At 41.5% G+C, this 17,141-nt stretch overlaps 1 protein-coding gene across 1 annotated transcript in view; it reads left to right on the forward strand.

Moving 5' to 3' along the window:
• Positions 1-17,141, forward strand: part of PXDN (peroxidasin) — a 202,144-nt gene that overhangs the window by 169,743 nt on the left and 15,260 nt on the right. The window contains exons 15-18 of the mRNA XM_068280372.1: positions 555-663; positions 6,258-6,415; positions 7,862-9,365; positions 15,827-15,961. Coding sequence (XP_068136473.1) covers positions 555-663; positions 6,258-6,415; positions 7,862-9,365; positions 15,827-15,961 — 1,906 coding nt within the window. The remainder of the gene's footprint in view (positions 1-554; positions 664-6,257; positions 6,416-7,861; positions 9,366-15,826; positions 15,962-17,141) is intronic.

The following is a 17,141-nucleotide window of genomic DNA, read 5'->3' on the forward strand; positions in this document are numbered from 1 at the left end:
GGCGACAGACCCGACTGTAAAGTCAATATTTACCTTTGTTGGCTCCAGCGGGGGCGCTGTGGCTGCTTTCCGCTCCGAACTACACGGAAATACCTGATCTCAGTCGGGTCCGCTTACTGCGCAGGCGCCGGAAACCTGCGCCTTCTCAGTAGAGCAGACCCGACGGCGATCGGGTATTTCCGTGTAGTTCGTAGCCGACAGCCGTCAGAGCGCCTGCGCAGGAGCCGGGAAGGTAAATAATGACGTCATCTTGTACGGAGGGCTGCAGCGAGACCCCCGTGGGACAGAGGATGGCGTGGGAAGCCTCATTAGGATCCGGAGGCTTCCCCCACCCGAGGTGAGTACCCCCCAGGGGATCTTTTGATGTTACAGATCCTCTTTAAGCTTCATATAAACTGCATTAGATTTGCATGCAGACTGGATTATTTGCATCTCATTTATGTTCTGTAATGTTTACTAGTCCTTATAAATCTTATTTTCATTGTTGGTTATTATTTGAATAACCTATAATCTGTGTGCATTTCTATTATGGGTTTTCTTTATCATTTCTGTAGTGCCTGAAGTCAGTCGTACCGGCGATCCCTTTGTTACTGCATCCATTAATGAAGCTATTGCAACAGTTGATAGAGCCATAAACTCAACAAGGTCACATTTGTTTGACAGGTACTGGTGTTTTGACTACCAAAAACATTATGTGCAAAATTTTAATTCCAGTGTGCATTATTGATGTATTTAATTAGCTGAGATATGGTAAGGCTGTGTTTCCACTAGGACTGAAGTCATCTGGGTTTTTTTTTTCTAAAAGTGAAATCGCATTTTGCCCAATAGAAATGTAATTTTTATGTATTGTTTCTACTAAATCCGAATTTTTGCTTGAGTGAAAAAAACACATGCAGCATTTTTTTTCCGAACATTGCACCTATTTCAGATGTAATGATCGTGAAGACCCATGTGAAAAATTTCCAAAGTTTAACTAATTTTTTTTTTTTAATTTGTGTGTGCATGGAATTTTAATTTGTGTGTCCACGGGCCAGATACAGCTGGGTGGCCGATTCCTCTCCTCCCCCCCCCCCCCTTCAGAGTTGCTAAAGGGCGATGAAAAGAATGGTAACTCACCTAATCACTGCTTCTAGCGTTGGGTCTCCATGCTCATAGCCATGTCACATGACACACCTTCAGGATGTGCCAGCATATAATATGCAGGCACCTCATGACTGTGTCATGTAATCGGATACCCGATGCTGGAAGCGGAGATTAGGTGAGTTACTCCTCCTCAGGAGGAAGGGGAGGAATCCTGCCACTCAGCAGCGGACCAGATTCACAGCACATGTAGGCTATATCTGTTATTGCCCAGGCCTGTTCTAGTGGAAATGGGTGGGCCCTCTTAAACTAATGACTTACTGTATTTAGCAACTGCTACGTCCAGCAGTCTTCTGACAAGTTGGTGTATTATACAGCCATTAGTAGTTTTTATAACTTTATTATTGCTGTTGTTAATATGCTTTGATTGACAGTTTTCATATCTAGTACACCTCACTGAATATTATTACTGACCCCATTTCTATTGCTAGTACAAAAATGTTTCCAGTGTTGCTGTTTCAGAACTCCATGATGCATTTAATAAAAGCATCAGCAGTATCCACGTAAAATATCTTTAAAAAAAAAAATCCCTTTGCATGATTTGAAAGACCATTAAATGCAGCCTATTCTGCATTGTGTAATACTGAAAGTGGGTTTGTCTGGTAAAATGGTAATAAGAGTCAAACTGCTAACACTCCCAGTCAAGCATAAAGCCAGCCAATGCATTGGTTATGCCTCTGACAGTGAGGCTACATTCACAGTGGTCATTGTCCTGTAACAGCAAGAACACTTCAGAACAGGAAAGTGGCACATACAGTCAATAAAAAGTATGCTTCACTTGTACTGTTAATGTGCATGTTTTGCAGTACAGTGATTTAGTTTGCAAATGCTGCAATGCAGGGAGATCAGGTGAGCGCCTGACCACGGTACTCTGCTGCTAGCGGCCTGTGCAGCAGCCACCTTGCTCTCTGTGCACGTTTGCATTATGGCCGGTGGCTTTGGACTTGGGCAGCTTTGGAGACTGAAAGGAAGAGGAAGATTCTGCACTGGAGAAGAGTGGAGGAATGAGTGACACTGACACGGTGTGAAGGTGAGCTGGCCACCTATACTGAAAGGGGGTGGGAAAAGGAGGGATTAATGGGGTCATCTGGCTACCTATACTGCAGGGAAGGGGGGAGGGGACATCTCGCTACCTATACTGAAGGGGGGCGGCTGGTGACAGTGGCCTAGGGCGGTAAAGAGTACAAATCCGGCGCTGACCGCAACACCCTCACAGCACTTTGAACATTGCTGTAGGTGGTGCATTACCGTGTGGCAAGCTGCATTACAAAGCGGTCATTATACTGCACTGTGGATGTAGCCTAAAGCAGGGGCATAACTAGGGGGGCATTCGACTGTAGGGGGGCGGAGGTGTGGGAGGGTCCCAACTACTAACCTTCCCTTTCTCTGATACTCCAGATCAGGGCCCATATGCAATTAACTTTTTCACCTGAGTTTTCTCCTAGGAGATAATTTTTCATTTTCTATTAAATTAACTGTCCAGCACTCAGCAATTGAAAAGGTACCAAAAATTAGTAGAGCGTACTATTAAAACGATTTTAAATATTTTCTTGTTTGCTGGGGGTTTAACCACTTCGGTACCAGCAGCCTCTGCCCCCTTAAAAGGGCGCTATGGCGAATTACTGTTTAAATTAATGCAGCATAAAATTAAGCCAGCATCCAAAAGAAGCTGCAATAAAAAAAACTTTAGTTTTAGAAAAATAAACAGAGCTGCTTACCCAGTCACTTTAGCTTTCAGTATCCCCTCATTTGCATTCTATGCGTCGGACTAAACAGACCAGTACATTAGTTGCAGAGGAACATCTGGTATGACTGGCGGAAGGTAGGAGGCGCCCACAGACATATATTGATATAAGGTAATATAATACTAGGAAAGAAGGATCTCTTTTTCCTAGCAGTGCTGGCGCCCTTGATAGCGACACTCTACCCCAGGCACATCCATAGACCTGAGGAAGCGGCTGTAGCCGAGAAACGCGTTGTCATTTGTGCCCCAATAAAATTTATGAAGTATTTACTACTACCTTATGTGTGAGTTTCACTACTATAAGGTAGGAACAAGAGAACCTTCTTTCCTAGTATTATATTACCTTATATCAATATATGTCTGTGGGCGCCTCCTACCTTCCACCAATCTCTGTTACCCCTGTATAGGGGAGTGCACACTTGGAGGCTATCCAAGTGGCCAACTTTTTACTTGGAGTTGCGACCAAACTTAACATCGGAAGCAAGGCCGAGTGAGGACGGTACTTCCTCACATGCGAGAAGAGTGGTTGCTTTCTACAGCAACCTAATTTTGTGAGTATATCACTGTCTTACACACATATCCTGGTGTCCCTTTGATAATACACCAGATCGGGCTCCCGGTCTCCTTGTGTCTTTTTTTGTTTTTCTTTACAAGCATCCACATCTGGTATGACTGTTTATTTTTTTCAGATCTGACTTCCCTGTCACCTGGTTGTTTTGGTTTCTCAGCACTCACGAGCCGAGCTGCACGCTATAAACAGTTGCAAAGCTACGCTTCCTCACAGCATACACTGAAGCCGTGAAGGACCCCTGCACTCTGTCAGGCAATAAATCAGCCACCTTATCTCGGCTGACTATCTGCCCCCCTCCCCCTGTGTCATTAGCAAACTTGTAGTATCTGCTGTACAGATCAAAGGCGGAAGATTTGTATATTGTACAGCACTAGTGCCTCAATGTAATAGAAACTATTTTTTTTTTCATCTGTATATGTATACCTTTATTGTTGTTCTAAAAAAAATACCTGTATATCTACATATACTCGTTACAATATTATGATGTTTTTCAAGACTTCTACAAACACCTCTTTCTAATAGACAGTCTAAATAGTTTCTATTACATTGAGGCACTAGTGCTGTACAATATAATCTATATATACAATATATAAATATACAAATCTTCTGCCTTTGATCTGTACAGCAGATACTACGCAAGTTTGCTAATGACACGGGATGGGGGGGGCGGATAGTCAGCCGAGATAAGGTGGCTGATTTATTGCCTGACAGAGTGCAGGGGTCCTTCACGGCTTCAGTGTAAGCTGTGAGGAAGCGTAGCTTTGCAACTGTTTATAGCGGGAAGCTCGGCTCGTGAGTGCTGAGAAACCAAGACAACCAGGTGACAGGGAAGTCAGATCTGAAAAAAACAGTCATACCAGATGTTCCTCTGCAACTAATGTCTGTTTAGTCCGACGCATAGAATGCAAATGAGGGGATACTGAAGGCTAAAGTGACTGAGCAACCAGCTCTGTTTATTTTTCTGAAACTAAAGTTTTTTTTTATTGCAGCTTCTTTTGGATGCTGGCTTAATTTTATGCTGCATTAATTTAAACAGTAATTCGCCATAGCGCCCCTTTAAAGTGAATGGGAGCCACATTTTTTTAAAAATGAAGCAAATACTTACCTAAGGAGAGGGAAGGCTCTGGGTCGTATAGAGCCTTCCGTCTCCTCTCTCAGTGCTCTTTATCCTGTGCTGGCTCCCCCCGTTTCAATCCCCCACCAAAAGGGTATTTGGAAGTCTTCAGGAGCCGTGTCCTCCCGAAGACGTGCGGCTCCATACTGCACAGGTGTGAGCGTGCGAAAGAGAGTGCTTGCGCAGGCGCAGTACAGGGCCGCCCTTCTTCTGGAGCACTCGGGCTCCCTGAAGACTTCTGAAGCCTCCTTTGGCCGGGTAAAGCAGTATTTGACTAAATTAGTCAAATTCTGCTATCGGGCGAGCCAGCAAAAATCGAATCGCCGCAAAAATCCGCCGGTCACGCCGCTCTATCCCCGCTGCAGGCTCCTCTCTCTGCCGTCTCTATGTCTCTATGACGGCAGAGCGCTGTGCGCCGGTCAGGAGCCGCTTTCATTGGCTCCTGACCCTTTCACTCAATGTAAGCCAATGGGATTGGCTTATAGTAATGTCAGGGCCAGGAGCCAATGAAAACTGCTCCAGCCCGGCTCACAGTACTCTGCCGTCATAGAGGCGGCAGAGCGAGCAAATTGTGGCGGGTAGAAAGTGGCGGGAATGGGTGGGGACGCGTGGTGAATGGGACGTAGAGCTTACGTCCAGTCAGAGCTGCAGCGCCACCCACCCGACGTAGATTTGTACTGGGTCGGTCTGAAATTGGTTAAAAGGCATTTTATTTACAATTTTAAAAATATCACCAAGGAGAAAACTCAGGAGAAAAAATGAATTGCATATGGGCCCAGGTATTTCTGTGGCTACAGATGTTATGGGTGTGAAGAGCTTGATGGCCACACTTGTTTTATGGCCCTTGTATGATAAACCCCCATGTTGTGAGGGTCACCAAAGGAAGCAAGGGAAGGGGTGTGAACATTAAAGGGGCCCCTTCAAAGTTTTGCAGGGGGACACAATGGTTTGTAGTTACGCCCCTAGGCCTTAAAGCCTAATTTCAGAAGACCTAACAGCTACCCAGTCACATAGTTTGTGCGCTGGCTAGAAAGAAAGTTTAACAGAGTTCTGTAGCTAAACCAAGAAAAAAATCTGAAAGTTGGTAATTGTAAATTAAATTCCAAGTTTAATTAAACATGGAGTTGTTTTTTTATGGTAGCTGTTAACTTGTTATAATTTGTTCTAGCTACTGATGATCCTAGTTAAAATGACGTTTCAGCCAAGTTTAGGTTAACACTGACAAGATACGGTTTTTAGACATTGCATCAGTGTTGGTTATCTATTATATGGTACGTGCAGACTAACGCCAGCTGCCTTCACAGGAAAATGTATGGATAATGCTGCAGCCATGATTTGTTGAATTAAGATTGTGGTCGATAAGGAGTCCTTTTCCTCATTGCCTGCATCCCAGATGTTCCTGAGTAACCTCATCAGGTTACACAGAATGTCCTTGTTTAAACCCAAGGCGGCTGACGAACACAGCAGGTTGATGTCAATTTAATGTCAGCTAGGATGAAAGAACATGAGATAAATATGAAACATGCTACGGGATGATTGATGCCATACAACGCCTGCTCTTTATTTTATCTGCTGTGTCTGTATCACCGTAAGCCAGCTTGAACAAACAGATGGGATGCTCAGCATGTGGAAAGGCTTCTGTGGGAAATGTGAATTGAGTCTCTCTTGTGCTTTTTCTTTTTTGCTAGTCGTCCTCGTTCGCCAAACGACCTTCTGGCTCTGTTCAGGTACCCACGAGATCCCTACACTGTGGAGCAAGCAAGAGCTGGAGAGATATTTGAGCGGACACTCCAACTCATACAAGACCATGTTCAAAATGGCTTGATGGTGGACTTGAATGGGACAAGTTAGTACTTTGTATATATGAATTTGTCTTATATGACTTTATCATATATCCTATGACTTTATCATATACCATATCATATGACTTTGTATATCAGGAGGCTTTCAGCAAGAATTTCAATATCATATTGTGGTATTCTGTTCACTTCCGATCAAATGCTGTAAACCTGAGATAGGCCGGCTGGTTGCGTTCTGTACCTAAAGCAAACCTGTGAGGTTTGCAATCCCTAAATTCAGATACATACCTTTGCAGGGGGAAGCCTCTGGGTCCTCCAGTGGCTTCCCCATCCTTCTCTACAAGGTCTTTCTGGCGCTGAGACTCTCGAAGATCGCAGATACTCATTCGCATTGGGCTTGTGCAGAAACATGGACCTGTTTGGGCTTCGTTGGAAAAAGCTGAGCACAGTTAGGTCCATGCCACTGCACAGGTGCAGATGGCTTGCGCATGTGCAGTAGCATGGTCCAGATCTGGCCGCTTTTGCTGCAGAGGCCCAAGCAGGTCTGTGCTACTACGCATGAGCAAGTTTTCTTCAGTCTTTCGGGGGATGCAGCGCTGAAATGGCCCGGTGAAGGAGGACAAGGGAAGCCTCTGGAATACCCAGAGGCTTCCCTCTTCATACCGGAGTACCCCTTTGGGGCACTTTTTTCCCTACAGGTACCCTTTAACAAAAATAATCATTATAAATAGCAGAAAGTGTGTGTGTGTGTGTGTGTGTGTGTGTGTGTGTGTGTGTGTGTGTGTGTGTGTGTGTGTGTTTTCCGGTATTAGTCATGGAGAGAATCTGAAGACATTCCAACAAAATAATTTCTGTAGCATGTTGCATATAATACCTTCCACAGTACAAGCATTAGCACAACAATATGGTGGCGTCACCACACCATGCATAGCATTACTTTATACCTCTTTCACTAGGCAGTGCATCCAGATCTGGTGAAGAAGCTTTAAAAATTCAGTGACAACATAAAACTAGAAAACGTCTTATTTCAGTATGTAATCAGTTGTATGCCAGTTGGATTTTATGGATCTGTATGCATTAGGCGGTATCTCTACACTTCATGCACCAGTTATCCAAAGAGCTGTAAAGCAGTATTGCATGGCTCCACCTACTGTCCTAGGATGAGGATTAGTTATGGTCAATGGGACTCAAATTGATGCAGGATTATGCAAGTTATGTATGCTAATTTATGCAGACATAAAACAGACAAATCAAATTCTACCTTGGTGAAATTTGATTGGTCAATGTTCAAGCTGCATACTTTTGCATACAAAATTTGCATGATCCTACTGCATTTTGTAATTATTTGCATCCTATTGACTCTCTCTAATTAGGGATACACTGCCTCGTGTTTTGGATGGCACCTGAAAATATTTTCTTTTTTCAGTTAGAGTTGTAGTACTCTACTACTCAATGCAGATTTGACAAGCTTCCCTATTTTTTTTCATTTTCAGGCTATCACTACAATGACCTGGTTTCTCCTCAGTACCTTAACATGATTGCCAACCTCTCAGGTTGTACAGCCCATAGAAGGATTAATAATTGCTCCAACATGTGTTTCCATCAGAAATACCGAACCCACGATGGCACCTGCAACAACCTACAGCACCCAATGTGGGGGGCATCACTGACCGCCTTTGAACGTCTATTGAAATCTGTCTACGAGAATGGCTTTAATTTACCCAGAGGTATAAACTTTCAGAGACTATATAATGGCCATCCTCTTCCTTTGCCTCGTACAGTTTCAACAACTTTGATTGGAACTCATACTATAACTCCTGATGAGCACTTTACTCACATGTTAATGCAGTGGGGACAGTTCCTTGATCATGACCTGGATTCCACAGTGGTTGCACTCAGCCAAGCTAGATTTTCTGATGGTCAGGATTGCAGTGTGGTCTGTACAAATGATGCACCTTGCTTTCCTGTTGCTATCCCACCAAATGACCCACGAGTGAGGAATGGTGCTCGTTGTATGTTCTTTGTACGTTCAAGTCCAGTTTGTGGAAGTGGAATGACCTCTTTGTTAATGAACTCTGTTTATCCCAGAGAACAGATGAATCAGTTGACCTCTTACATAGATGCTTCTAATGTGTATGGAAGCTCAGACCATGAAGCCCAGGAAGTAAGAGATTCAGCGAGCCATCGAGGCCTCTTAAAACAAGGTATTGTTCAGCGATCTGGAAAACCTCTTCTGCCTTTTGCCACTGGGCCACCCACCGAATGTATGAGAGATGAAAATGAAAGTCCCATCCCGTGCTTTTTAGCTGGAGACTTCCGTGCCAACGAGCAGCTTGGTTTAACATCCATGCATACAGTGTGGTTTAGAGAGCATAACAGAATTGCTACGGAATTGCTGAGACTGAACCCGCATTGGGACGGAGACACAATTTACCATGAAACTCGAAAGATAATCGGAGCCCAAATGCAGCACATAACCTACACTCAATGGCTACCGAAGATTTTTGGAGAAGTTGGCATGAAAATGCTTGGTGAATACAAAGGCTACAACCCAAATATCAATGCTGGCATTTTAAATGAGTTTGCCACTGCTGCATTTAGATTTGGTCACACCCTAATAAATCCTATTCTTTACAGACTTGATGAAAACTTTGAACCGATCCCTCAAGGCCATTTACCTCTACATAGGGCATTTTTCTCTCCATTCAGGATTGTTAATGAAGGAGGAATTGATCCTCTTCTCCGAGGTCTATTTGGAGTTGCTGGAAAAATGCGCGTCACATCTCAGCTGTTAAATACCGAACTGACAGAGAAACTTTTCTCAATGGTGCATACCATAGCCCTGGACTTGGCAGCCATGAACATTCAGCGGGGGCGAGACCATGGAATACCACCTTACCATGATTTTAGAGTGTACTGTAACCTTTCTTCAGTGCACACTTTCGACGATCTAAGAAATGAAATTAAAAATCCAGACATAATAGAAAAATTAAGAAGGTATGCTTTCAACTCTTATATGTCTTGTATTGTCATGCTTCAGTAATTGAATTGGATGTGTTGTGTTTATTACGAAATATGGACCTTTCAAATAACTTATTTCTTTCTGAATCTGCTATGCAAAACTCAAAACCTCATTATTTCAAGATTTGCATATGTACCCTGATCCACATATTGCCATGCCGGGGCCCAGTGATTGGATACTGCAACACCACACACTGTGCTGTTTGGAACACTATGCTGTATGTGACCAAGAATAGCCTGGTTAAATACAGTGTTTCTCCAAAAATAAGACAGTCTTATCACCCTATTTTCTTTTGGGGTTGTCTGCTTTCCTGTCAATCTGCCCTGCTGCATTCTATTGGCAATTGGCTTTATTTTTTTTTACATGTATATAGTATCTGACTGGACACTATTTAAACTGACTTTTTATGAACTTTATCTAGGGGTTATTTTTGGAGTAGGGCTTCTATTTGAAGCATCCTCAGAAATCCTGATAAAGCATTCTAGAGATTATTTTCGGGCTGTTATTTTCAGGGAAACTGGATACATATGTAACCAAACTGAGTGGTGATAACCGGATGGGGGCAGGTTTTTGGCATAACCAACACTGTGGTACTGGCAGTACCTGAGAAGTTTTGATTTGTTTTATAATCTTTATTTTTAGTTATTTTTTTAGTAAATTTTTACTGTTGGAATCCTAGCTGCAAGTCAATTGCAGAATCTATTTAATATGGTTTAATATTTTCAAGTACCTTTGAGTTTTGTTTTTTTACCAGGGGGTGCCTTCCTCAGTATTGAGGCGCATACCTGATAGATAAGATTGTTGATTTTCTATTACTCATTTTAACAACATTTAATTAGAGCAAATCATGTAGTCACAAATACACAACTTAAAAGGGGAACTGAAGTAAGAGGTATACGGAGGCTGCCATATTTATTTCCTTTTAATCAATACCAGTTGCCTGGCAGCCCTGCTGGTCTATTTCTCTGCAGTAGTATCTAAATAACACCAGAAACAAGCATGCAGCTAGTCTTGTCAGATCTGACTTTAAAGTCTGAAACCCCTGATCTGCTGCATGCTTGTTCAGGGGCTATGGCTAATAGTATTAGAGGCAGAGGATCAGCAGGGCTGCCCGGCAACTGGTATTGCTTAAAAGGAAATAAACATGTCAGCCTCCATATACCTCTCTTTTCAGTTCCCCTTTAAAGGGAACCAGAGACGAACCTATACCTGGGGCTTTCTCCAGCCCCATAAGCTTGGATCGCTCCCACGCTGCCGTCCTCCGCTGCCTCTATCACCGGTATCGGGTCCCGTCACTTCCGCCGGACGCAGCCAGTCTTCCGCATGCACAGGGGCTCCCTCCGGCTCTGTATGCATGCGCCTGCACAGTACGGAGGGAGCGCACTGCGCTTACATCGAATGGCCAAAATGACGGGACCTGGTACAAGTGGACAGAGGCAGTGGAGGACGGCGGCGTGGGAGCGATCCAGGCTGATGGAGCTGGAGGAAGCCCCAGGTATGTATAAATGTTATTTTTTCGTCTCTGGTTCTCTTTAAGGTTTCCGGCCTTCAATTGATATGTAAACGGGAGCATACCATCAGTTTTAATCATACAATATCTTCCACACTCAGGCTCCTCGGGTCATGACTCTTCAGTAGGTAGCATGCTCTCCATTTCTATTTTAAGAAAGATATGCAATTCACTTTTTCTCCTGAGTTTTCTCCTAGGTGACATTTTCACAATTGTCCATAAAATGCCTTGTAAACCACCAGCCAGCAAACAAATAATCAAAATGATTTTGATAGTTTTTTTTTCACCTACCCTTTGGCACTTTTCCATTGTAAAGTGCTGAAAAGTTATTTTAAATTGAAGATTAGTAATTATCTCCTAGGAGAAAACTCAGGAGAAAAAGTTAATTACATTTGGCCCAGAGAGAGATACCTGGGACAGAACCGAGTAAGAAAGAAAAAACTAAAGCCAAGCAAAAGAGAGAGGAAAGAATAAGAAAATAAAGTGTCACCAAGCTCCAACGGTTATCAAACAAGTTGAAGGCAATAGATTCCTGGCAGATTTCATCACAGTGATTGAATTATCTGGAAAGTTGATACTCATATGGCCAATCTATCTTATACACAATTTTTTTCTGTGATTACAAGCAATAGCTTGACTAGAATATATATGTTTTCCAATGAGATGTAGGAATGTTATATAAAACTTTGTGTGTCCAATCATTGCATACAACTAGCAACTGCGCTGTCCATTTCTGTCACCTGAGGTGACTCCTACAACTGAGTTTCATGTAAAGTCTCTTTTTATTAAACAATGAAATTGTAGAAGCTGAACTAATGCAGTCTAACAGAAGATGCAGATCACCGTATCGGAAGCCTCCTAGCATTAGTTTCAGATTTCTGATGTGCTAAATACAATTTAGTTCTAATGTCTAATCGCTGGAAGAAGGAAATTTAACCAGAGCAGTGAAATCCCAGTGGTCATTTTTCTAGTGTTCGTTGTAGATTTAAACTTAATCCCTTACTAGTTGTCACAGGCTGGACTAATATTTTAATTCTTCTCTGTTTTTTATTTATTAATGAGCAACAGAACAAACTAAAGTCGGAATGAATGGAATTGCACATAAAGAGACACTGAAGCGAAAAAAAAAATATGATATAGTGAATTGGTTGTGTACTATGAATAATTACTAGAAGATTAGCAGCAAAGAAAATATTCTCATACTTTTATTTTCAGGTATATAGTGTTTTTTTCTAACATTGCATCATTCTATAATATGTGCAGATTACACAACACTCAGCATTCAAAATGATTCTTTCAGAGCAGTCTGTGAAGTAATGACCTCTCCTCTAGCAGAGGAAAAGTAAATAGTCCAGGAACAGTTGAGATAAGTCAGATAACAGCCCTCTCCAAGACTATTAGTCGGGAGAGCTTAATGGCTTGTTTGCATAGAGATAACAACTGGAGTTTCTCAACTCTCTTCCTGTACTGGAAACAATTACACTGATGTATCTGATCTTAATGTTTTATTTCTTAGCTGTGCTACACATACAAATCATAATATCATCATTTTTTTTTCGCTTCAGTGTCTTTAATGATTTACTGTAACTCTGCATCTTTCTGACTTCAAACTCTAAGCATTGGCAGAGTGCCAAAATTCTCTTCACAAAATAAGTTTACAAAAAATGTATTAAGGCCCTCATATAGGAAAATGATCTAAGCCACTCACTCACTATGGGCAGGAAGGTACCCCTTCACCTCTGGAGCATCAGTGCTGATAACTCAAATTACACAACTCAAAATGCTAGAAAGACAAAAGTTTAATCCAGACCACACACAAAAAAGACTTTATTGTAGACAATTTACCAAGGTAAGTATCAAATGGCACAGATAATTAAAACCACATATGAGTTCTTGAAATGGCTAGGTCCGCCCCCTCTCACAAACGCAACACACGCACATATCTTTATATGCAGCATCATGTATACATATATTACTAAGTTCTATATCATGGCATATCATATGAGTGGTCTGTGAGCGTGTTTCGTGTGTGAGAGGGGGTGGAACTTGCTATTTCTAAGGACTCCTATGTGTTTTTAATGGTTTTAATTATCTGTGCCATTTGATACTTATCTTGGGATTAACTTTTGTCTTTCTAGCATCTTAATATTCTCTTCACATTCAGACTGGTGTCTTTCTGAGAATCTAGTGCACTCTGGGAACTGAAAATTAAACTGACCTTGTAATATATTCATTCAGGAAACCTAATCTATTTAATATTGTTTATTGCATGGTTACCTTTATGCTGAATTCACACTTAGATGCATTTTGTTGAATTGCATTGCGTTGCAGCATGCTTATTTTAATGGGACACAATACATTGCAACTCAAAGCAATGCATCCTAGTGTGTGAATCCAGCCTCATTCTTCTGCACTGGGAGAACCATCAATATGTATTAACATTATTTTTGAACATGCTACTCTAATTGTGTTTTTCTGGGTTCACACCTTTTAGTGTAGGTGTGCTTGCAGGAAATTGTTGGTTTGAGTTAAAGGAAGCATTAGAAATTGGTTCTGCTGGAAAGTCACATGATGAGGATATCTTGTCATCTGGATAATTGATATCGGTTATATGGAGTGGTGAATTTGTGGAAAAGCCAGAGTGGTACATTAAACCTCCTGCCATAGTGAATACAGTCAGTAATGTGAAAGAACCAGCCCTTTCAAGGAGAACCCATCCCCAAAAACAATTTTTTTTTTTTTACTGTTTGAATCACAGCGTGCCTTTTTGTCACCCTTTTAAGCAATTTATGACTGCTTTTCCATAGCAAATAGGTTGTATTCGTATATTGCCAGATGTTCTGATTAGCCAGACTTAAGATCAAGAAAAAAATAACCCTTCTGCCCCAACAGTTATGCAGACAGCAAGAATATGCTGACAAAGGTTTGGTGTGTTTTGTATTCTGCATATTAATGAGTTTTTCTGTGGGCTGTCTTTGTATCACAGATTTCCCCACTTATTATTTTGGCATACCTTCCTTAAAGGACAACCGAGGTGACATGATGAGGTAGACATGTGTATGTACAGTGCAAAGCACACAAATAACTATGTTGTGTTCATTTTTTTTCTTTCTCTGCCTGAAAGAGTTAAACATCAGGTATGCAAGTGACAGTTTCCGTCCAGGTCGGACTGGGTCAGACTATAGCATAACCCTCATTGATAAGTAATTACAGCCATAAAATACTTTCCTGTCAGTAAATAGCTTCCTGGAGCAGGAAAGAGATAAAAGGAGTCAATAAGTCATAGATTTTAGCTCTGGCTTCTATAAAGGTGTCTTTGAGCAGAGACCATGAAACAGTAAAAACTTAAAAACTAGATTTAAACATAAAATACGACTGTGGGATATTTTAAAAAGTCATTTTTAGGAGAAGGAGGATAGATACAATTGTTTTTCTCATCCGTTTATTTTCACCTTGGATGTCCTTTAATCGCATGGAACCTCAGTTTGCATGAGCAGAATCGGTGTGTATCTGACTGCTGGAGTCCAGTGATTTGTGTTCTCCTGTCACTGGCATTCAACTCTTCCTCTAGTACGTCTCTCTCTCCTCTCATCGCATATAGTCACGCAACGCAGGATGAGGAGTCAACACTAGAGTGAGAGCTGAGCGGTGGTGGCAAGAGGACGTACATCACTGGACTCCTATGGAGCAGGTGAAAGATGCACTGGTTCGGCTCCCACATGCTCTACATAATCTCATCTAGTCAGGGCCGGGCCGAGGCATAGGCTGGAGAGGCTCCAGCCTCAGGGCGCAGTGTAGGAGGGGGCGCACAATTCATTCAGCTGTCATTCCTAATTGTGTATGAAGCAGAAAGAAATAAGAAAAGGGGATACATGGCAGTGACTGCAAGCCAGATAACTAGATATTAAGGTGTTGGGGGCCCTGTGGCCCTCTTAGTCTAATAGCAATCAGTCTGTGATGGCTGGGGTGGGAGGGATGGAGGGGAGCACTTTGGTGTCTCAGCCTTGGGTGTTGAAGGACCTTGTCCCTGCTCTGCATCTAGTATTAACTATACAGTGCTATGGTATTCATTTGAATGCCACGTTACCTGATAAATTGCATTCCAGAAAATGTTGTACAATGCCTAAATCTAACCTCCCTCCTGGAATGCTTAACGCTAGCATTTACTTCATTCCCTTCATTCTAGCCTACCATCACATTCCAATGTGAATCACATAACTGGCTCTCAAGGTATCATGTGCTTTGGTAGAACGGATTTTATCAAGTGGAGATGCTGCTAAAGTGGTGGCAGATTGTGAGAGTGTTAACAGCAATACAGAACATTTTAGGAAATGACTCTGTCTGTGGAAAATACTTTTCTGCCCTCATGTGATCATGTCAAGCTGGACTACTTATGAATGGTCAGTGTTATGATGACCAAAAAAGGACTGTAAATCTCTTTAGAGTTATATTGTTGAATGAACATTGGAGGCCTTTATAGTCCAGCAGGTTTGTGACTAGCTTATATAGCAAGTGTAGTGTGAAACACAAAATCATTATTCTGTTTTGTTCTGGATCAAATGGTGTTCCCATCATAGAGCTGAAGGTTTTGTTGTAGTTTGTACATATTAATATTTTCATTAGTATTATTGCATGATTTTTTTTTTATTTTTTTTTTTACCTATGTTAAAAAAAAAAATTAAATTATTTCCTAGGCGAAAACTTAGGAAAAAAAAGTAAATTAAATAAGGGTCAATGTGTCTAACAGATGATTTTATATTTTTCAGTCAAGTTAATCGATTAAGCTAATCTAGTGAAATGTCCTGCCAAAAGGTATCCTGTGCAAATATTTTACCTTTTTTAGTTGGCATTTAAAATGTATTTCATGTAGTGCTAAGCAGAATTGTGTGTCAGGGCATACTATCTTAAATTTGTTCCTTTCTCCAGGTTGTATGGATCACCACTGAATATAGACCTCTTTCCAGCACTCATGGTGGAAGATCTCATTCCTGGAAGTCGGCTGGGTCCAACACTCATGTGTCTGCTGACTACACAGTTCAGGAATTTAAGAGATGGAGACAGGTTAACACTCATTTATTGCCACAATTTTTTTTTTCCTTTAGATTGTCTGACAGAAAAAAAATATTTGAAGTTGCTGGATTTTGTGTATTTTTTTTTTTATTTATTTTTTTTTTTTTAAACATGTGTGATATATGTTGAAGTATGTTGGCCTCCAGTGCAAATGGAGTTCCTGCATTGTAGGGCTGGAACAGGGGTTGGCAAAGTTTTTTTATTTTTTAGTTGCGGGTCCCATTCCTCTCCTCTACTCCCTCTCTGCAGAGTTGCAAGTGGTGCATTGTGACAGGTTTAACTCATCGAATTGCAGTTTCCAGCTTCGATCTCCATGGCCACAGCAGCGTCATGTGACATACTGGCGATTTCCCTGTACTAACAACTAGTCACATGATGCCGCTGTGGCCATGGAGATTGGTGGTGGAAACTGGGATAGAGTTAAAGTTCTATCGGCTGGCCTGGATTCATAACACTAACAGGCTGGGAACGGCTCACAGGCCATAGTTTGCCCAACACTGTGTTGGAATCTCCTCTGAATCGAAAAAATTACACTACACTTTACTTTTTTTTTTTTTATTATTATTGATTTAGTACCAACATATTCCATGGTGCTGTACAAAGTAAGAAACAAACATGGACTACATTATAATGCAGTCCTATCTCACTGTCGCTTTGGACTTGTCTGTCTCCTCATGGGGCATTCTCAGGGTTTTCTTTTAAAAAACACTGAATGTAAGTTGCTCAGCTCAGCTGCCAACATAGTGCATTAAGTAGGGAGGCCAGCCACCATCTTTATATAGATCATTTCCATAGAATGCTTTTTAAAGACTAAAGGAATTAATGAGAATCCCCGTAAGGAGACGGACGAGTCACAAACCTAATTTTTATGGTTTGCTGTAAGCAACAGCAGCATAGGAGAAAAGGAATTGTTGGGGCACTCTGGGAGAAATGTACTTATAAATGTGTATTTTAAATTGACTATCTTTTAAGATGGTGGTCCTTTAACTTTTGAGTCTGTCAGTTTAATAGACTTCTAAAAATGTTTGTTCTTGGACTGGACAGGCTATCTTCTGAATTCTATATCAACTATCCACTCCTGCATTCAGCATTCCATTTACCAAATTAGTGTTCAAGCCATGTATAGATAAACTGTATATACCAGTGCTCTCCAAAAAAAAAAAAAAAAAAA

The sequence above is a fragment of the Hyperolius riggenbachi genome, chromosome 4 (genome assembly GCF_040937935.1).
Source record: "Hyperolius riggenbachi isolate aHypRig1 chromosome 4, aHypRig1.pri, whole genome shotgun sequence".
In the NCBI taxonomy this organism is placed as follows: domain Eukaryota; kingdom Metazoa; phylum Chordata; class Amphibia; order Anura; family Hyperoliidae; genus Hyperolius; species Hyperolius riggenbachi.